Source organism: Portunus trituberculatus, chromosome 45, assembly GCF_017591435.1.
Source record: "Portunus trituberculatus isolate SZX2019 chromosome 45, ASM1759143v1, whole genome shotgun sequence".
NCBI classification, from domain to species: Eukaryota; Metazoa; Arthropoda; class Malacostraca; order Decapoda; family Portunidae; genus Portunus; species Portunus trituberculatus.
In genome coordinates this window covers 1,570,001-1,592,500 of record NC_059299.1, presented here as the reverse complement: position 1 = coordinate 1,592,500, position 22,500 = coordinate 1,570,001, and the positions used below count along the sequence as shown (strand labels likewise).

The window sequence follows — 22,500 nt, the reverse complement described above, 5'->3', positions numbered from 1 at the left end:
TTTTTAAGAGTATTTTTATGGTTGTGATGATAGATTGGCAAGATATCTGGTTTATTAAAAGGAAAAGCCGTCTCAAAAACTCTGCTAGTCGTCTCTGTGGCCTTGGTAAATTGTCGTACTGAGAAGGGAAGGCGTTTCTGAATACTGGCGTCTCTCTCTCCTCTGTGTCTGTTTTGTGTGGTGTTATAAAGTAGTCTTGTTAGTTTGTGTCATAGCTCTTCATAGCTCGCCTCTCCTGCTTGTTATCTCTTATGTGGGCCAGTTTCTTTTTGTTGTCTTCTCCTTTGTGTGTGTTGGGCAGCTTCTTAAGTCTCTTGTGTTGCTTGGCAGGGCTTAGTGGGGCTTTGTCAGTGTGTTATGGCTCCTGTACCTCATCTTCAGTGCCCCTATTCGTCTTCATTTTGTTCTCTCATTCCTTCGTGTATTTTTTGCATGATGAGATGTGCTACGTGTGTGTGTGTTTAGGTGTGTGTGTGTGTGTGTGTGTGTGAGAGAGAGAGAGAGAGAGAGTCCATGCGTGTGTAGAGAGTCCATATGTATGTGTGTGTGTGTGTGTGTGTGTGTGTGTGTGTGTGTGTGTGTGTGTGTGTGTGTGTGTAAGAATGCGTGTAGGTGACTTTCCAGATATCTTGGTGCCCTTTTGTAGGACTGACTCAAACACGTAGGATTTTCAACTTAACCCATATATCTGCAGCAGGAATCTCCCTGTGGATGTGTGTCAAGGAGGGAGACTGACGTGAAAAGTTGTAAAAGTGAGAGAAAGAGAGAAAAAACCGAGGATGAGAGAGAAGTTCAATCGTGAAGGAAGATGCAGATGAAAAAGAACAAGAATGAATCAAGAAAGTAGGTTATGGATGGAGGGAAAAAAGACTGAAAAAAAATATGGAGATCTTGGAAGGGAAAAATAAAAATGAAGTAGAATATTCGAGGACTGTGGAAAGGATTCAAAGTAAAAAAGGAGATGGATGGAAATGAGTGAGGGGAAAAAAAATGAAGCTTAGCAATAGAAAGATAGGAGAAATAAGTGACAGTGAGAGATAAAAGAGAACAAGAGAAGAGACACAACGAGATGATAAAGAACAGGGATAAAGAATGAAACCAGCAAGAGGAAATGAGGATGGGGAGGGAAAAGGAAACATACTACGAACATGAAAAAGAAAAGATAAAACAGGAAAAAAAAAACGCATACATAAAACAGAAAAATATGAAGAGGAAGGAGTGACAAACTGGAAAACTGGAAAACTGGAAAACTGGAGATGAAAAAATGAGAGAGAGAGAGAGAGAGAGAGAGAGAGAGAGAGAGAGAGAGAGAGAGAGAGAGAGAGAGAGAGAGAGATGCTAGTTACAAAGTTTATAATCCTCACCTCTTTACTAATCCCATCAAAATAACACACAGCATTCAATCTCCCAGTACACTTTACAACACTTTTAGTCTCTCCCAGTAACGTGATACAGCACACCCACTCTCTCCACCAGTTCCAATCCCTCCCAGTCTTCCCCAGTCTCCCATAGTCTTTCCCAGTCCCTCCCAGTCTATCCCAGTCTCTCCCAGTCTCTCCCAGTCTCTCCCAGTATCTCCCAGCCTCCCTCAGTCTCTCCTAGTCACTCCCAGTGTCTCCCAGTATCTCCCAGTGTCTCCCAGTCTCTCCTAATCTCTCCCATGCCCTCCCAGTATCTCCCAGTGTCTCCCAGTCCCTCCCGGTATCTCCTAATCTCTTCCAGTCTCTCCCAGTCTGTCTCAGTTCAAAATAACACGATCCCACACCTTTCCTGTCCCTCCCAGTCCCTCCCAGTCTCTCCCAGTCCTGCAGTAAGCCAATTCCACACTTTTTCTGTCCCTCCCAGTCTCTTTCAGGTCAAAATAGCACAATCCCACACCCTCCCTGATTCTCCCGCCAGTTCATCCCGTTCTTTACCTCAAAATCGCCTTTTGGTTTCCACGACACGGAATCCTTTCAGTCTCGTAATGGGAATAACGCTCCCTCTTCTACCACTTCAACTCTCATTTTTTTACTCTATCTGGACTCCTGCACACTCTAATCAACCCCAGTAATCACACCAGTTGCATTCTAGACACTTTAAACACTTCAACGCTCCCTCGCAGGCTCCACGCTGGCCGTCATCTTGGATATCAACAACACTCTCTCCATCATCGTCTCGGCGGCCATCGCGGTGCTGTACACTCTCTTCGGAGGTCTCTACTCTGTTGCTTATACTGATGTGGTGCAGCTCTTCTGTATCTTCATTGGCTTGGTGAGTACGTGACTGTGTGTGTGTGAGTGAGTACGTGAGTTTAGTAATAATGATAATGATAGCAATAATAATAGTCTATTCTGTTGCTTATACTGATGTGGTGAAGCTTTTCTGTATCTTTATTGGCTTGGTGAGTACGTAATTGTGTGTGTGTGTGTGTGTGTGTGTGTGTGTGTGGGTGTGGGTGGGTGTGGGTGTCTGGTTAGCTGCTTTCATGGCTGGCTGGCCGAACTGCAGAGGATGAAATATTACAAAAGCTCGCCAGACAACAGCAGGCTTTCCTTTTCGTGGAAGGATGTTTCTGTTTACTGAATCCTCCCGTGTCAGCAAACGTAGCTCAGAGATAGTGTCCAAATGGTGTCCAGATAGTTGGAAAATAATTTGCAAGCAGTTCTTAACACCTTAAACCTGCCCTGGACTTGTGTATATACAGTGTCTCCTCCCAACACACACACACACCCTTCACCACACATGCACCAACTTCTCTCACCTCACTCATCACTTCCTCCCAATGGTCTCGTCTTGCTAGACGCCCTCCTGAAAGTGCAATGTGCCCTCTTCAAAGGCATCAACACTTGGGACACCTTCAGAGGGGTAAGGATGCGTAGGGGAATGTGTGACAAGAACCCGCTCTCCTTTCCTTCCTTCTTGACAATTAGCAGCAATGAGATAAGGAGAGGAAGGAAGCGCTTTAAGACGAAGACATGAAGACCTTGAGGGTGCGTTCGAGCTGTCTGGGAGGAGAAGGGGATGAAATGAAGCGAGAAAATTTACATGAAAGCAGAGAGAGTGATGGAAGGAATGATGGTGATGGATACGTGAGGGAAGAATTGCAAGATGGTGATGGTGATGGTGAAGGAAGAGAAATAAGCGAAGAAAAGATTGAAAGAATGGGTAAAGAATGGAGAGGAGAAGGAAGATGAAGAAAATAGGTGGTGATGGAATATATAAGGGGAGAGTTAGGCAAGATGGTGATGGTGATGGTGGTGGTGAAGGAGGAGAAATAAGTGAGAAGATTGAAAGAGAATGAAGAGGAGAAGAAAGACGAAGAAAAGGAATAAAGAATGAAAAACAGAACATGAGAAAAGAAGTAAAAATCTAAGCAGAAAAGAAACAGAAGATGAAATACGTGATGGAATATGTGAGAGAAGAGTTACAAGATGATGATGATGATGGTGGTGAAGGAGAAGAACAAGACATAAACGAAGAATAGACTGAAAGAAAGGACATGGAGTAGAAAGAAGAAGAAAGACGAAAAAATGAATAAGAAACAGATGATGATGAAGAAAAAAAAGAAGACATAAACGAAGAATAGACAGAAAGAAAGGACAACGAATAGAGAGAAGAAGGAAGACGAAGAAAATAAATAAGAAACAAATGATGCAGAAAATAAAGAAGACATAAACGAAGAAAGAAATTACAAAAATAGAGAAAAAAAGAAGACGAAGAAAATAAGTAAAGAATGAGACACAGATGTAATTTAAAAAAAAAAAACAAGAACCTTACCAGAACAGAAGGAGAAGATGAAACACGAGAAAAACATGTTATGAAAACTACCGTAAACTATTTCATATCTGAGTGTTGAGCTGACGCTTCTCTGAGTCTCAGCGCACAAATCTTTACCGCGTGAGAGATGTGTAAGGGGAAGATTATACAAAGCGACCCCCTTCCCAGGTTGTTGACGCGAGATGAGAGGAAAAAAAATTAGGAGAAAGTTGGAGGAGGAGGAGGAGGAGGAGGTAGAAGAGACCATGCGTGTGGAGGTAACAAAGGAGGTAGAGGAAATTTAAAGAGGAAAAGGTTGAAAAGGTAGAGAAATGATAAGGGTGAATCGAGTAAGTGATAAAAAAAAAAGAGGTGGAAAGCTAAGAGAGGAAGAGGAGAAACAAACACACAAGATGGAAATACAGGAATATAAACGAAAAAGAAAGATTACGGTAAGATATAGGGAAGAATAAACAAGGAGAAGGAAGGAAAAAGAAGAAGAAGAAGAAGAAGAAGAAGAAGAAGAAGAAGAAGAAGAGGAAGAGAAGGAGGAGGAGGAGGAGGAGGAGAAGGAGGAGGAGGAGGAGGAGGAGGAGGAGGAGGAGGAGGAGGAGAAGGAGAAAAAGAAGAAGAAAAAAAGAGAGAGGAGAAGGAAGACGAAGGAGAAGAGGAGGAGGAGGAGGAGGAGGAGGAGGAGGAGGAGGAGGAGGAGGAGGAGGAGGAGGAGGAGGAGGAGGAGAGGAGGAAGAGAAGAACGAGTGTAAGTGACATATTGTTTGCATTAAGAAAAATCCATTAGTTACTTTTTTCTTTTCCTTCTTTTCCTGTCATTGTGTCACGCCTGTTTGGGTCAAATTCCTAAGTTTTCCTCTTCTTTCTTTTTCACTTTTTTTCTTCCTGTTATTGCATTTCCCTTTTCCCTCACTTCGTTTTTTACCTGAAAGGATGGAGAGAAAAAGAAAGAGAGAGAGAGAGAGAGAGAGAGATGTGTTTTTATTTCTCTCTCTCTCTCTCTCTCTCTCTCTCTCTCTCTCTCTCTCTCTCTCTCTCTCTCTCTCTGTCACTTCACGGTTTCCACATCTCAGGTTAACATTTTTCTCTTCCTGCTGATGAAAAAAAATCCCGAAAACTTCACCAACTTCAACAAATGTCTGTTTGTCTGCTTGTCATCACCTTCAGGGCTCGGGGAGAGGGAAAAAGACAGACAGACAGACAGGCAGGCAGGCAGACAGACAGGCAGACAGATAGGTTGGCCGGGAGGTGTTTGAAAGACATGGAGGCTGAAAGCAATATAGTAAATTTTCTCCTCTCACTTTTCTCGTCCCTACCTGTGTGAAGTGTCTGTTGCTTTCGAAAACACTTCTTGTAAGACGCCTCGTGTGTGTGTGTGTGTGTGTGTGTGTGTGGGTGTTTGCGTGGGTCTGGGTGAGTTTCGTCCTAATTTGATTTAGCTTCCGGGAGAGAGAGAGAGAGAGAGAGAGAGAGAGAGAGAGAGAGAGAGAGAGAGAGAGAGAGAGAGAGAGAGAGAGAGAGGAGGGGAAGAACAGTTATTCAATCGCTTATATCTTCTGTGCTGTATTCATTTTTGTTTCCTCTCGCCTCAGTGGTTTGTGTTTTCCTTTCGTCTTTTTTCGTATTAGAATATATAAAAAAAAAAATCATTGGACACTTTTTTCCGCTTTTTTTCAGTTTTTGTATCGTTTATGAAAGAAAACGAAAAATTGTCCCTTTCCATTTAGAACTTCTCGTGTCCCTTTGCTTTCTCACACGATCAAAAAGCAGAAACAACAAAAGCAGGAGATAAACAGACACACACACACATCACAAATTCAACACTTCTCTTAACCCACCCAACACACACACACACACACACACACACACACACACACACACACACACACACACACACACACTGGCTATTCTTTTCCACCACTGCATTCATGAAAACAAAACGAGTGAGGAATACGAATACAAAGAACACTGCCACTGCTCCTGTCACACCAGCCACCTGCATACGGAATTACGAGATGACTGTGCCACTAAACCTTAAACTCTTGTACCTCCTCCGCCTTCCTAGAGACACACAGGCGAGACGTGCGGAGGAGGGAGGAACAGAGAGGGACAAAGGAAAAAGAACAGAGCTAAAAGGGAAAAAAAGGATGAGGTAGAAAAAGATAAGAGAGTGTAAGGATCAGAAAGGTAGAAAAAGATAAGTGGGATTTTCAAGTGTTTCTCCAGTTAATAATGTAGAAATATTGTCATCACTGTCTCTAGAACCGTAAAAACTTGATTGAAAACGTTTTACTCTCTCACCACGACTATTTTCCAAGGCCACAGAGAGATAAAAGAGAGAGATATAGAAATTGAATAGTAAGTGAGGAAGGAAAGAGAAGGACGGACGTAGAGATAAAAGACAGAGAGAGAGAGATAGAAATTGAAAAAGAATGTTAGTAAGACAGGAGTAAATGCTTAAAGAGATAAAATAGTGTGTGAGAAAGGAGAGAGAGAGAGAGAGAGAGAGAGAGAGAGAGAGAGAGAGAGAGAGAAATAGAATAGTGTATGAGGAATGAAAGAGGACTGACGTAGAGATAAAAGAGAATAGAAAATAAATGGGAGTGAGACAGGAGTAAATGCTGAAAGAGATAGAATAGTGCGTGAGAAAGGAAGAAGGAGGTAGAGATACAAAAGAGAGGCGTAGAAAAGAGAGAAAATGAAATAAGTACGTGTGTTTTTGTTACCTGGCTGAGCATTACGAGATTACCAGACGATGTGTAAAGAAGGCTGTTCTGCTGTGTGGTGCTGTTTATCTTTATCAGTGACGTGTTCAGGGCAGGTGATTGAAGGATTGAAGGTGTGTGTCTGTGGGCTTGTTATCCAGGTAAAGCTAATTCTACAGGTGTAAAAGGAAGGTGTGTAGAGTTAGGTTAGGTTAGGTTAAGTTTGGTTAGGTTAGGTTAGGTTTGGTTAGGCTAGGTTAGGTTTGGTTAAGTTAGGTTTTGGTTAGGTTAGGTTAGGTTAGGTTAGGTTTGGTTAGGTTAGGTTAGGTTAGGTTAGGTTAGGTTAGGGTTTGGTTAGGTTAGGTTAGGTTAGGTTAGGTTTGGTTAGGTTAGGTTAGGTTTGGTTTGGTTAGGTTGGTTAGGTTAGGTTAGGTTTGGTTAGGTTAGGTTTGGTTTGGTTAGGTTAGGTTTGGTTAGGTTAGGTTAGGTTTGGTTAAGTTAGGTTAGGTTTGGTTAGGTTAGGTTAGGTTAGGTTAGGTTAGGTTAGGTTTAAGAAATGGGTTTTGTTAAATTAGCTCAAGTTTTAAGAGGGAGGTTTCAAGACATTTGTCCCTAAATTTTGTCTAATTCTTCACCAATCTTTAAGGGAACTAGCATTTTAATTAAGAGTGCCTTTTATCTTTTTTTTCCCTTAGCTAGTTTCCCTCTTGCATAAAAAAAACTTGGCCTCTTTTTGGCTTTTTTTCCGTGTGTGTGTGTGTGTGTGTGTGTGTGTGTGTGTGTGTGTGTGTTGTCTTACCTACGAAATTCAAAAGAACAGTTTCCGGTGTCGTGTGTGATGCAAATTTTGTGTGTCTGGATCAGCGTGTCCTGTCTTGCCTCGTGTGTCACCCGCGACGGACAGGAGGCAAAGGTTTGTGACATTTTCTGTGTGTGTGTGTGTGTGTGTGTGTGTGTGTGTGTGTGTGTGTGTGTGTGTGTGTGTATCTCGTTGCTGCCTGTTTAGATACGCAGTTTTATCACTCTTCCTCCTCCTCCTCCCTCTCTTCCACCCCTCCATTATTTCCCTCACTCCTTTCTCTCTCTCTCTCTCTCTCTCTCTCTCTCTCTCTCTCTCTCTCTCTCTCTCTCTCTCTGTTCCTCCTCCGTACATCCTAGCTTCTGTTCCACTGCATTTAACACGTATATACAAACAAACTCCCACAATTACCTGAGTCATAAAGATAAAAGAGCCGGGGATCAAAGGTGACGGAGCCTCTTGCCTCGTCTACCTCACCAAACACTGCGAGAATGAACCCTTCCGTGTGTCTGGCCAAGGAAGCTCACATAAAATAACAGAGAAAGTAGTGAGTAGTGTGTTCTCTCTCTTTCTCTCTCTCTCTCTCTCTCTCTCTCTCTCTCTCTCTCTCTCTCTCTCTCTCTCTCTCTCTCTCTCTCTCTCTCTCTCTCTCTCTCTCTCTCTCTCTCTCTCTCTCTCTCTCTCTCTCTCTCTCTCTCTCTCTCTCTCTCTCTATCTCTATCTCTGTAGGTAGTTTGGTTCGTTCTTGTGTGTTTGTGTTTTATGTTGGTTTTTCATGTTTTTTTTCTTTTTTTCTTTTCTTTTTTTTCTTTCGTTGTAATGTTTGGTGTTTTTTTCATTCTCTTTCTCTTTTTTTCTTTTTTTTCTTTCTTTTTTTTCTCATTTGTTGTAAGATTTGAGTCTCTCTTATGCGAGGCTAGTTTATCCTACATGTGGCACTTCAAGTCATTTTTTTTTCTCTCTCCTTCACTCTCTTTTTTTCCTTCTTTTACTTTCATTTTGTTTTATTTCCGTGACTTCAGTTGTTTTAGTAAGCAAGTCTCTCTCATGCGAAGCTAATTTCATCTTTACTCTGGCACTTCAACACACTTCACATCCTCTAAACCGAACCTGACTGCCGCCATCTCCTGACCCTCGTTGCGGCAAATCCTCTCTGATGCTCCAGCGAATTGACTCCATAAAAGACACGAGACTCGAGACAAGCAGGGCAAAACACAGCACGAGACACACGAAACACGAAAGAAAACACACGGAACACAAGATACAGATAGACACACAGGACACAGTACCCAAAATAGAGTGGCACACAGACAAATAACTAAAGACACCAGCAATACGGTCCCTTTCTCAGCCCCATCCAGCCTCGCACTTCTCGCCTTCCCTTCTGTAATATCCCATCAGGTCCCGTCAGTTCCTGTCAGGTTCCGTCAAGACCCGCCAGGTTCTCCTCGAAACGTCCTCAAGTTAACGAACGAAACAGGAGCTTTATTACTTTCGCATCCGACCCCTCCTCGATCCTCCAGCACGCCCCGAACGCAGCACACGACGGCCCCGTAAGCCTAAATCAGTCTCTCCCGAGATAAGAAAGTGGTATGGCTGCCACGTGGAGGTTTTCCCAAGGCGCCACCTCCTTCTATTACATTGACAAGTGGAAGCAACAAATAGTTTTCCGAGTAACGCTGGGGAATGTAAGGAGAAAGTTATTATTACTGATATCTGTGGAATTTTAAAGTATTTTTTAGTTATAAACTCTTCAATACTGGAATTCTTTTTTTACCTAGAGATTTGTGTTCGGTTAGACCTTTTTATTAACATTAGAAAGGATCTGTGGAGGTCAGAAGACTTATGGCCGAAGTCTTCACCATTTTATTCCCCCCACATGAGCTTCTGAAGCTGTATAAAATCACCAAACAGTAAGCAGAGTGAATATGGAAACGTGCCCTGGTACTGAAGGGGGCTAAAGTATCCTATTCACTTGTGGCTAACGACCTGATGGCCTCGTTTATCATACAGTTACCACCAAAATATACTACAGACAACACCATAACACACTGCCGCTGTCACATGGAGGGCCAGTCAGGTGTTCTGGATCATTGGGTAAAGGCGGAGTGGACACGAGTGAACTGACCAGCTTTAATGATTGGTAGTAATTTCGAGCCCACCATTGTTGAAGAGGGAGATGAAGGCAATTACATTAGGGACTCTGGGTTAGTGGTTGTGACGGGCGGAAGGGAGGCGATGGTGGCAGGAAGGAAGATTGCAGTAGTACATTACACCTTAGTAGATTATTCACCTCTTCTCTCTCTCTCTCTCTCTCTCTCTCTCTCTCTCTCTCTCTCTCTCTCTCTCTCTTTTTTTTTTTACGTATTTTTTATACATTGGTTAGTGAAGAGCTTCAGTAGAGTTGCTGAAAACTGTCTTTGACATGGAATTAAATACATGGAACAACTAAAATATGCAAAACGAAATTACCAATTATACAAACACGTACAGTACATGTGCTATTTACATGCTATGGTTGTTTAATCCATGCATTGGCAGCAGACTTAAAGGTGTGTAGGGAGGTGGTGTAGTGAAGCTGTGTCTGCATAACCAGATGGTTCCACATTCGCGTGTAACGTGGAAGGAAGGAGCGAAGGAAGGTCTCCGTCCTAGCAAAAGGGACGACGAGTTGGTGAACCCTGGATGTGGCAGCTCTGGTGGTGTGGCCATGTGGCTGAGCCCAGGGCTGGCGGAGTGCAGTCAGGTGCGGGGCGCCTTGCTTATGAGTCTTGAAGATGACACACAACCCTGCCACATCACGACGCTGCTGAAGAGGCTGCATGGTAGGGGACGGCTGGTCTGGCGGGGCCTTTAGACGTATCAAGCGTTGTGCTCGATGCTGGATCTTGTCAAGAAGGCTTAAGTATGAGGGGGGCAGGACAACCAGGTGAGAGGGGCATACTCCATGAGGGGGCGGACTTGAGCTGCATATAGGGTGGAGATTCCCTGGGAGTCGAGGAGATGTGAGACGCGCCGGATGCAACTAAGTTTCCATGCGGCTTTCTTGGCTATGGTCCTGACGTGTCCAGTGAAGGTCAGGTCTCTCTCTCTCTCTCTCTCTCTCTCTCTCTCTCTCTCTCTCTCTCTCTCTCTCTCTCTCTCTCTCTCTCTCTCTTCTTTTTTTCCTCTTCTACTTCTTCTTCTTCTTCTTCTTCTTCTTCTTCTTCTTCTTCTTCTTCTTCTTCTTCTTCTTCTTCTTCTTCTTCTTCTTCTTCTTCTTCTTCTTCTTCTTCTTCTTCTTCTTCTTCTTCTTCTTCTTCTTCTTCTTCTTCTTCTTCTTCTCTTCTTCTTCTTCTTCTTCATCTTCTTCTTCCTGGCATCATTTACGCTCCCATATCTAAGTTCCGCGTTGGTTTGATATTTTTTTCCAGCCTCTAGTATCGCCAGTGTGTCACTCTGTCAATTAGCTTCGTGTTGTGATTGTTTTTTTGTTTTGTTTTTTATTTGGTTGAGTTTGTCCTCCTTTCCGTCTCCGCCTTCGTCATCGCCTACGCCTCCGTCTTCCACCTGTAGCATCCTCCTTCCTATGAACTTTTATAATTCATGTCTTCTACTTTATTTGCTCCCTCTTCTAGTGTATTCTAAGTGCTACGAGTTTTTGATGTGTTTCTGTCTATCTGTCTACCTGTCTTTCTGTCTGTGTCAACTTACTCCGCTGTCTATGGAGGGAAATGGGGCAAGAAAGGGTTAAGTTGCTGTCTGTTTTAGTATATTCTTTTCTGTGCTATAGTATTTATTTCATCTGTCTGTCTTTCCATCTGTCCGTCAAATTGAGAAGACCGTTTATTTTTGTAGGGAAAAGGAAGAAAGGAGTTAATTTGCTGTCTGTCTTAGTGTATTCTTTCAAGTGCTACGGTTTTTCTTATCCATCTGTCTTTCTATCTGTCTGTCAGCTTACTCCTCTGTCTATAAAGGCCGTCTTTCTTTATGGGGAAAGAGAAGAAAGGGTTAAATTGCTGTTTTATTTAGTATATTTTTTCTGATTGCCACGGTATTTATTTAATCTGTCTGTCTTTCAATCTGTCTATCATCTTACTCTGTCTATGAAGCCCGTCTATCTTTATTAGGAAAGCGAAGAAAGGGTTAAATTGCTACGTGTTTTAGTGTATTATTATCTTTATTCTGTTTTTTCTTTACCTGTCTTTCAATCTACCTACGCGCCTCTCTATCTGTGAAAGGTGTCTAGGTCTTTGTGTTGAAGGGAGAAAGGGAGGAAGGGAGAAGAAGAGGAAGGGTTTCGTTTTTAGTTCAGCTCCTTCATTAAACAGTCGCCAGCCACAACAAGGGTCTGAATGCCTAATGTTGGATATCTCTCCCCAGCAGACCTTAAGGAATTATTTAACATATTCCCGAGCATCCGATGGGGTCAGAGAGAGAGAGAGAGAGAGAGAGAGAGAGGTGGGAGATGGACTTCAATTCGATAGGCTTAAAAACTCATTCTCTCTCTCTCTCTCTCTCTCTCTCTCTCTCTCTCTCTCTCTCTCTCTCTCTCTCTCTCTCTCTCTCTCTCTCTCTCTCTCTCTCTCTCTCTCTCTCTCTCTCTCTCTCTCACACACACACACACACACACACACACACACACACACACACACACACACACACACACACACACACACACACACACACACACACACATACAGAGAGAGAGAGAGAGAGCGCATCTTTGATCCCTGAAGCTTAAAGATGAAAGAAGAAATTACAGAGAGGAATATACTAAAGAGGAGGAGGAGGAGGAGGAGGAGGAGGAGGAGGAGGAGGAGGGAGGAGGAGGAGGAGGAGGAAACATCGTTCTTGTAAAAAAAAAAAGAAAAAGGAAAGGAAATGAAATGAAGAAAGAAAAGAGAAAGAAAAAAGAAAAAATAATCCTGTCAGTAAGTTTGGTAATTGCTTATTTTTCCTTCATAATTGCTGGTTTTTGTCTCCACTTTGAAATTCAGAGTTGTCCGTTTTCTTTACTGCTTTCTGATTCTCTTCTGGGACCGGGGACTCAATGTGACTCTTTTATCTTTCTTCCTTTCTCTTAGTTTTGCTGCCCATGAGCGGTGCGCCTCTTACGTAAGAATAAATGAATAGATAAGTTAACGCATTCACAATTCCATGTTTCGTTCATAGTATGTCTCTAACCCCTTTAATACAAAATATCTACATTATTAACTTTTTATGCGGGAGGGAAGACAGCCATGGGCAACAAAATATAAGAAGAAACTTGTGTTGGTTACCTTCAAGAAAAGAGAAGAGTTAGCTAAGATTAAGGAACAAATGTCTTGAAACTGGAGAACTGGAGAACTGGAAACTGAAGAAACACTCTTGAAAACCTCGCTAATCATCCCTGTGGTCTTGAAAAATAGTCGTGGTGAGAGAGCAAAGCGTTTCTGAATACGTCCCTATAGAACACCGCAGCACACGATGGTCTGGGGTGTCAGAGTGGCGCATGAATTAACCAATAGGGACGCCGCACCACCACGCCCTCTGAATACCTGATGACCTGGGCGGTATTTTGGTGTGTCTCTGTAGTTTCCTCGCGGCCTTTGAGTTGCTTCGATGAGTTTGAGGTGCGTTCATTACCCGCTGCGTCAGACAAGCCAGGCGCGTCTCTGTTAACGTGTATCTTGAGTCCAATTTACATAACGAGATCACTGTATGTGTCCCAATGAACGAGAGCCTTGCAGATGAAGTACCTGCCAATTATCACGGGCTTGGGAACAGACACCTTCTCGACGTGACAAGGGCGGTGAGCGTGAGACTAGACTAAAACCGTTACTTGTGATTACCTGTAGAGATAAACTTGTTCTCTTTGTGTAAATCAATATGGGAGACTTAAAGTGAAGGCAAGAATCAAGCAAGAAGATAAAGATAAAGATAGAAATAAGAAAAGATAGTGAGAGAAGAACTGATGTGAATATTAGTAGAAGAGGAAGTCACGGAAGCTTTAGTAAGATGGAGAGAGAGAAACAGAGAGACAGAGACACAGAGTGAGACAGAGAGACAGAGAGAAAATGCGTAAATTCACTTCATTCTTTCACTTGGTAATAAAATAGAGATGGAACACTTGAGAATATCCACTTTTCATTGCAGCTTCAGAGAAAACACCCACCATTACACCACAGCCTGAAAACAGAACCACTACTTTATCATGACTCAAAACACAAACCATTTTCATTTCTCCACGTGGCAAAAGAGATGAAGGATCCTGAAATACACACAGTTCCTTCTCGTGACTTTGATTTAAACTCTAAACCCGCGGCAAAGACTAGGAACTGGAAAACACACACACACACACACACACACAGTCAGCCTTAAGGAGGTGGTAACAAGGGTAGCTGTTTTTTCATTAGCCTGACTCACTCACACCCAGGAACAGTATTCTCAAACACTTCTGCGCTTCACTTCTGCTATTTAGAGACTTTATTTACGTTTTCACGAGTTTTGATGTTGTTTTTACTGTTCTAGAGGCAGATTGACAAGATTTTTGCTTTATTAACTGGAGAAACACTCTTGAAAATCCCGCTAATTATCTCTGTGGCCTTGGAAAACATTCGTAGTGAGAGAGAGAGAGAGAGAGAGAAGAGCGATTTTTAAGGTGTTTTTTTACAATCCTAGAGGCAGAGTGACAAGATTTCTACATTATTAACTGGAAACACACTATAGAAAACCCGGCTAATCATCCCTGTGGCTTTGGAAATCAGTCGTAATGAGAGAGAAGAGCAATTTTTAAGGTGGTTTTACAATCCTAGAGGCAAAGTGACACTACATTCTACATTATTAACTAGGAAAAAACACTCTAGAAAACATGGCTAATTATCTCTGTGCCCTTAGAAATTAGTCGTGGTGAGAGAGCAATTAGAACCCAAATCTCTCGTGTCCTGTCTTGTTTTGACGCCTTGCTAACGTTCCCGCCACTTCCAGATGTTGGTGTAGAAAACCCAATAACCTCGTGATTAACTGGGTGTCTGTGTGTTTGGAATGTTTGGAAGGGTGACTGCAGTGGGCGTCTCTCTCTCTCTCTCTCTCTCTCTCTCTCTCTCTCTCTCTCTCTCTCTCTCTCTCTCTCTCTCTTTTTTTTGTTCTTTTTTTATGTCCATTTGTTAATTTCTTGTCTTTTTAGCCTCGAGAATCTTTCAGTATGTTTGTTTTCTTATTTATTTCCTGCAATTCTTGTATTTTTACGTCCTCCCTTATCTTGAGTGTATTGCCTCTCTCTCTCTCTCTCTCTCTCTCTCTCTCTCTCTCTCTCTCTCTCTCTCTCTCTCTCTCTCTCTCTCTCCAGTCCTTTATCTTCCTCCTTCTCTTCCTCCTTCTCTTCCTCCTTCTCTTCCTCCTTCTTTCCTTCTTTCCTCCTTCTTTCCTCCTCGGCCACACTCATTTCCTCCAGTTTGTCTTTCATGCTTTCATCTTTTCTTCCGTCTTATCATCGTTTCCTCCTATTCCTCTCCTTTTGTTTCCTTGAAGGCTACTCTACCATGCGAGAGAGAGAGAGAGAGAGAGAGAGAGAGAGAGAGAGAGAGAGAGAGAGAGAGAGAGAGAGAGAGAGAGAGAGAATGAAGTAGTGCAGCGTCGGGGCGTGACTCATTTACCTGCAAATTTCCTTACCTGCTGGAAATCACCTGGTGGAAATTCCGTGTCCTATTTCATTTTTGTATTTCGTGTTTGGAGGGAAATTTCTCAAGCTTGTGAGGCAATTTAAGGCATTTTAGAGTTTTTAGGCAATTTTAAGGCATTTGGAGTTTTTTTTAGGCATTTTTTGGGCATTTTGAAGCTTTTCAGACATTTTAAGGCATTTTGAGACAGCGAGAAGGGAAATGTTGAAGGTTTTTATGGTATTTTGAGGCATTTTGAAGCTTTTAAGGTATTTTGAGGGATTTTGAAGCTTTTTAGGCATTTTAAGGCATTTTTAGAATTTTTGACGCATTTCGAGGCATTCTTTGGGCATTTGAACATTTTTTAGGCATTTTGAGGTTTTTTGAGATATTTTGAGGCATTTCTGCGGCATTTTGAGACATTTTGAAGCTTTTAACGCATTTTTGGGACATTTTGAGGCATTTTAAGTCATATTGAGGTATTTTAAGGCATTTTGAGACATTATGAGGCGTTTCAAGGCATTTTTGAGCCATTTTGAGGTATTTTGAGGCTTTTGTGTACAGGTTTTTCTTGTTATATTTGAAGACAGGTTAGTGTACATAGTGAAGACAAGGTTTTCGTGAGAGTTGAAGGTGAGAGAATAGCATTGTTATTTTTTTTTTTTTTGTCTTGTTCAGTTTTTTCTTGTTTTCATTTTGTTTTGTTGTTTTCCTTTATTTGTGAAGTGTGACATTTTTTTTTTTTTCCTCTGTTCTTGTTCTTCTTATTTTAACTTTTTGCTCTTTTTCTGAGTTGCAATTTTCTTTATCTTCGCTTTTTTTTTCTTCTTTTGTCCTCAGTTTTCTTTTTCTTCTCTATTTGTGAGGCGCTGAGTGTGTTCCTCTTTTATATTTGCAGTTGTAGCTTTTCCATTACTTTCTTCTTCTTCTCCTTTTTCCTTTCCTTCACCTCGCTCCTTACATTCACTCTTTTTCATTTTCCTTCCTTTCTTTCCCTTCCTTCCTTCCTTTCATTCTTTCATTTCGTTTCATTGGGTTTATTTTCCTTCTTCATTCCTTACACACACACGAACAGTCTCTCCTTCTCCCTCTCCCTCTCCCTCTCTCTCTCTCTCTCCCTCTCTTTCTTGACCAGAAGACATATGAATTTAACCTCCAGATTTTAACTCAAACTGAACCACGAGAGCTGAGAAGAATTAGTGAGGCAGCTTGGCAGGGTGGCTGGAGGAGAAAGGGGACGAACGCGAGGAAGGGCGAGGAAAAGGAGAAGAGGGAGGGTGCCAGGATGTGTGGAACAGGTAGAGGTAATGAAACCAAGGACACGAGAACGCTAGAGCGAATACTGGAGCACAAAATAGCGAAGGAAAAAGAATTTAATGAAGTGTGATTCGTGAAATGAAAGGCAGACCGGTGTGTGGGATAGAGAGAGCTGGGGGTGAGGAAGAATGGAACAGCAGCTAGGAAGAAAGGAGACGTAGAGAGAGAATTTAGGAAGAAGGAGAGATAACTAAGCGAAAGAGGAAGTGGAAGAAGAGAGCTTGATTGAAGGTTTTTAAAGGAAGGAAATGTAAAAGGAGGAGAAAAGGAAATAGAGATGCGTTCAGGCGTAATACTGAATAGAACGAGGAGGAGGAGGAGAAAGAGAAAGAGGAGGAGGAAGAAGAAGAAGAAGAAGAAGAAGAAGAAGAAGAAGAAGAAGAAGAAGAAGAAGAAGAGAGTTTTAAAGCCAGCAATATAAAGACACCCTAAGATACATAAAAAAAAAACTATTTATGAAGAAAAAGAAGAAGTAGAAGAAGAACAACAACAAAAACCACAACAAAAAAGAACAAGAAGAACAAGAACAAGAGAGTTTTAAAGCCAGGAATATAAAAACACCCCACAAAACTTTGCAAACAAAAAAATATATTCATCTGTAGTACTGAGAAGAAGAAGAAGGAGGGGAAAGAAAAGAAGCTAGCAAGGAACATAAAACTGAGAAGACAATAGAAACACTGACATGATAGAAAATAAAAGTGTACCCAAGCGTTATAAGAAGACTGGAGCACAGGGATGAAATTGAACAGAGGCGAGAAAGAGCGTAATGAAAAAAAATGGATAAGAGAGGACGAAAAACGAGGAGGAGGAGAAGGAAGAGAAGGAGGACGAGACAGGAACAGGTAATACTGCAGGAGGGCAATATAAGACAAAGAAGGAGGCAGAATAGAAAGCAATAAAGGAAGGTGGATATGAGAGAACGAAGGAGGAGGAGCAGAAAAAGGAGTACAAGGTGATGGTGGAGGATGGAGAGGAAGAAATGAAGGAAGGAGGAATAAAATAAGATAAAGAAGAAGACAGAAAAAAAAATTAAGGAAGAAAGTAGAAGAGGAAGAGAAGGAGGACGACGAGGAGGAGAGGACGAGGCAGGAGGAGGAAATGAAGGAGGAGGGAAAGGAAGTAATGAAGGTAGGAGGACAAAATATGACAAAGAAGACAGAGAAAGAAAGCAAGGAAGATAAAGAAGAGGAAGAGAAGGAGGAGGAGGAGGAGGAGGAGGACGACGACGAGGAGGAGGAGGACGAGGCAGGAGAAGGAAATGAAGGAGGAGGGAAAAGAAGTAATGAAGGAAGGAGGACAAAATATGACAAAGGAGACAGAAGAAAGAGAAAGGAAGAAAAAAGAAGAGGAAGAAGAGGAGAAAAGAACACAAGAAGAAAGAAGAAGAAAAAATGAAGGAAGTAGAAAGACAAGACAAGCTGTGACGGTGCTAATGGATGAGGAAGAGGAAGAAATGAAAGAAAGGAGACAAAACACCGGAGATAGAAAATAACACAAGGAAGAAAAAAATAAAATGAAAAGAAGGTGGAAGGACGAGACGGGAGGTGATGGCGGTGCTGGTGGTGGTGGAGGCGGGAGAGGAAGCAATAAGGGGAAGTAGGAGGGATGAAGTAAAGTAGTGGCAGGAAGAAGACTGGTGTTAAGGGTACAATGAGAGCCTCTGAGTGGATAATGGGCGGGACTCGAGAATTGATGGTTGAAGAAAGAGGAGCTGGAGTATTGACGGCTCGAGGAAGAGAAGAAAAAGGAGGAGGAGGAGGAGGAGGAGGAGGAGGAGGAGGAGGAAGAAGAGGAGGAGGAGGAGGAGGAAGAAGAAAAAATGTGAGTTTATATTCAGAATTTATAAAAAGGAAAGAATATTTTACGTGGTATTGTGGATTATACAAGTGTGTGTGTGTGTGTGTGTGTGTGTGTGTGTGTGTGTGTGTGTGTGTGTGTGTGTGTGTGTACGAGCCCTTACTCACTCCTCCATTCTTAGTAACAGGTGTAAATCTTACAAAATAACACAAAACACATCCCTCAACAAAGATAAATAATAATAATAATAATAATAATAATAATAATAATAATAATAATCTGACGTAGTATTTTTGCAAGCCAACCCTCGCCTCGTGTATAAAGCTAATGACGATGAGAAATGAGAGACGAAAAGGGGAAAAAAACACTGTCCTGTACAAAATAGCACCAGCAGAAGGGGAAGTGCAGAAAAATGACACTTGAGTTCCTGTGTCCCTGTGTTCCTGCTATATCCAGAAAGGTCACGAAGGAGAGGAAGGAGGGAGGGTGTGGTGCAGTGAAAAGGTTCCTCCGTCTTGCCATTAGCTCGTGATTAAGAAAATGGCACACAGAGAGAGAGAGAGAGAGAGAGAGAGAGAGAGAGAGAGAGAGAGAGAGAAAGACATGTACAGCACTCGTGAAAACTGACCATTTAGTAGTAGTAGTAGTAGTAGTAGTAGTAGTAGTAGAAGTAGTAGTAGTAGTAGTAGTAGTAGTAGTAGTAGTAGTAGTATCAGCAGCAGCAGTAGTAGTAGTAGAAGCAGCAGCACCAGTAATAGTAATAGTAATAGAAGCAATAGTAGTAGTAGTAGTAACAGCAGCAGCAGTAGTAACAGTAATAACAGTAGAATCAGTAGTAGTAGCAGCAGAAGAAGCAGTAGCACCAGTAGCAATATCAGCAGCAGTAACAGTAGTAGTAGTAGCAGTAACAGAAACCTAATACTCACATTCTCCTTTCAGTGGATCACGGTGCCCTTTGCTATAGCGCACGAGGCGGTGGCATCTCTGGCGCCCAACGTGACGGACTGGGTTGGCTCCATCCCCGCAGACACGCCCTGGGTTTGGGGAGAGTGGGCTGACTACGCTGTGCTTCTCATCTGCGGCGGCATCCCCTGGCAGGTTAGTGCTGTGTTTGAAATCAAATCAAATCAAGACGAAGAAGGGAGAAGAGAAAGTAATGAAAGGTGGATAAGAGAGAACGTGACAGGGGCAAAGGAGATGGAAGAAGCATAGATGGAAGGGATAGGAGAAGAATAGAGGATGTGATAAGAAGGGAATAGGAGAATAAAGTTTTGTGGTGTTGTGGTGTTGTGGTGTTGTGTTGTGAGTGTTGCTTGCTTCGTCGTTATTGTCATCATCATCATCATCATCATCATCTTCTTCTTCTTCTTCTTCTTCTTTGCCTTCATCTTTTTTTCTCCTCCTCCTCCTCCTCCTCCTCCTCCTCCTCCTCCTCCTCCTCCTCCTCCTCCTCCTCCTCTTTCACCTTATCATTTTAATTCTTGCAATTTTTAAGATCAGAGAGAGAGAGAGAGAGAGAGAGAGAGAGAGAGAGAGAGAGAGAGAGAGAGAGAGAGAGAGAGAGAGAGAGAGAGAGAGAGAGAGAGAGAGAGAGAGAGAGAGAGAGTCAAGTCGAAATATAATGAGAACGAAAATTATGTTAAGAAATTAAGAAAACATTGACAAAAAAAAGGAAAAAATACTAATTATCCAAATCAGCTTCCCGTTTTCTTTCATCAGACAAACAGAAAATGGAAAAAAGCAAGAAAAAAAAGGCCTGAATGATAAATGGCTTCGTTTTCATTTAATTGGAGAGAGAAATGAAAAAAAAAACGAAAATTAAAAAGAGAAAAAGCAAATTCGATACATCTTTGTCTCGCTTACAAGTTTTGAAGTCAGGAGAGGTGAAGGAAGCTCAGCAGAGAGTCAGCATAGAGTCAGCAGGGAGTCAGCATAGGGTCAGCAGGAAGTCAGCAGGGAGTCAGCAGGGGATCAGCAGGGAGTCAGCATAGAGTCAGCAGGGAGTTAGCAGGGGGTCAGCAGGGAGCCAGTATATGATCAGCAAGGAGTCAGCAAAGAATCAGCAAGGAGTTAGCATAATCAGCAGAGACTCAGCATGGAGTCAGCATAGAGTCAGCAGGGAGTTAGCTTAGTCAGCAAAGAGTTAGCATAGAGTCAGTAGGGAATCAGCAGGGAGTCAGCAAAGAATCAGCAGGGAGTCAGGAGAGAGTCAGCATGAAGTCAGCAAGAAGTCAGCAGAGACTCAGCAGAAAATCAATAGAGAGTCAGCAGAGAGTTGGTAGGGAATCAACAGGGAGTCAGCAAAGAATCAGCAGGGAGTCAGCAGAAAGTCAGTAGAGCCGAGTCAGTAGGGCCGAGTCAGCAGCTTAACCTAACCTAATCTAACCAGCAGGACGTCAGCAGTCAGTAGCGCCGAGTCAGCAACGAACACCAGTGTCTACACCAGAAATATATAAAAAATTGTAGATAAGTCACACACACACACACACACACACACACACACACATGCGCAAATCTTCACATTATCTCACATCAGTCAAATTTTAGTTATGCATCAATAGTCTCTTCGTCCTCTTCCTTTATTCTCAAGTTTTTTGTTTTTTTTTTTTTTCGCGCGTTTCCGTTTTGACATTTGATCGTTCCAGTCCATCCAGTCATTCCAATCCAGCCTTGCAGTGAATCCTGAAAGTGAAAAAAAATGCTGGAATGTTCTCACGGGACGGGACAGAATTGACTTGTGCACCAGAAAAGGAAAATTGGAAAAAAAAAATTGATAGATGATAAAAAAAATATATACGAATTGTGTTTTTGAGAGAGAGAAAAAAAAAGAGATGAAAAAAAAAGCAGTCATAGAAATCGGAAATTGAATAACACACCATGGTAATCAAAGAAAATAATTTAAAAAGATGACTAAAACAAGACACGGTATGATATTGCATGTCAGTTTTTGTTGCAACTTCCACCTTTGCTATGATGAATGTTAAGCTTCGGAGTAAGTCACCAGATCAGGTCACCAGCCCCAATCATCACTGGTAAACTCTGGTGCTCCCTGCCTGCTTCTGTATTTCCATCTCCCTACGACTTAACTTCTTTTAAGAGAGAGGTGTCGAGATATTTGTCCTTCAGTTTTGACTAATTCTTTTGATTATTTTATGGAGACTACAATTCAAGTGGGCCTTTTTTTCTAATATTCATTTTTTTTTTTTTGCCCTCTTACATAAAAAACAATTATCAAAGAGTTTGGTCCCGAGAAAGAACAAAGACTTCCTCGAACTCTTCATGACACAGGGAAATATCGTTGTTCTTTCATCTCTTTCCTCTTTTATTGAAGAGGACGGAAACTTAAGATTACATTTCGTTTTTCCTTAAAAGTTTCCCTATTCGTACAACTCCAACTCCAGACGCCGCTCACACGAAATATTGAGACACCTCGGAAGTTTTATTAGTTTCTCAGAACAACTCCTTGAATTTACATGGCGGTGAAGTTTCCTCTGAGGCATCGACTCGGCAAGATCCAGAAACCAAAAGGGAAATGCCTCGTGAACTTAAGGAAAAAGACAACGCGGACAGAGTTACAGGAATCCCTCACTCAAAAATCTCCTTCGTCAGACAACACGAGCAAGGAGGAAGAATATAACAAAAAATTAAAAAAAAGACAACACGAGCAAGGAAGGATATAACAGGGACTAATTGGAGCCTTTCAACCACCAAGACAAAAAAGACAAAAGCAAACCCACTGAAGCTTCTCATTCAATTCAGCTTTTTTGGTCCCTACGTCCGATTTCAACGCGTGGGAGAGACAAAACAGAGCCTCAATTGAATCTCTCTTTCACGTTGATTTTTAGCACCAAAGTCAACGCGTCAACGTTCACACCTGCAGAGAGAAGGGACGAAATAGACTGCGTGGTGCTTCTCTTGCAATCAGTTTTCTTTTAGCCTAGATTTTGATTCCACGTGAGCAAGGGAGACTGAAGACATATCGATCACAGTCACTCCTACAATACTGTGTTTGTGTTTGTGTTTCAGTCTCGTTCCATGCGTTTGTTGCTGTGTATTTGTTGTGGTTTGTGTATTCTTTATTTTTTGCGTATTTTTGTTTCATTTCCTGTTTCTTTATGTGTTTCCGCGTATTTTGCTTATCTTTTTGTGCATTTCGCCATCATTTTTGCATATTTTCACTTATTTCTACATCTCTTTTTATGTAATGTTGATGTTTTTAATATGAAGAGATGAGAAAACACGCTTTATAATTCTCCGTTCTTTAACAGTCTGATTAAACCAGATTTGAGCTGCACTGTGCGTCACTCGCCTACTCGCTTTATCCTTTCTCCTCGTGTGTCGTTGCCTAGAGTAGAGCAGACTAAGCCACGAGGAAGGATACTGAAGTAGCCAGCGAGAGGAAAAATACTAATATTCCCCACATTTTCCTTCCTGGTAGAAAACTGGGAAGAGGAAATCAAGGTAACACAGAAGTTGAAGGAAATAAATCTTTACATACTTAAGTTGTAGTAAA

At 42.0% G+C, this 22,500-nt stretch overlaps 1 protein-coding gene across 2 annotated transcripts in view; it reads left to right on the top strand.

The window, feature by feature from the left end:
• Positions 1 to 22,500, top strand: part of LOC123519580 (high-affinity choline transporter 1-like) — a 146,651-nt gene that overhangs the window by 98,231 nt on the left and 25,920 nt on the right. For both annotated transcript variants that reach the window (XM_045281003.1, XM_045281004.1), the window contains 2 exons: positions 2,105 to 2,253; positions 18,927 to 19,085. In XM_045281003.1, coding sequence (XP_045136938.1) covers positions 2,105 to 2,253; positions 18,927 to 19,085 — 308 coding nt within the window. The remainder of the gene's footprint in view (positions 1 to 2,104; positions 2,254 to 18,926; positions 19,086 to 22,500) is intronic.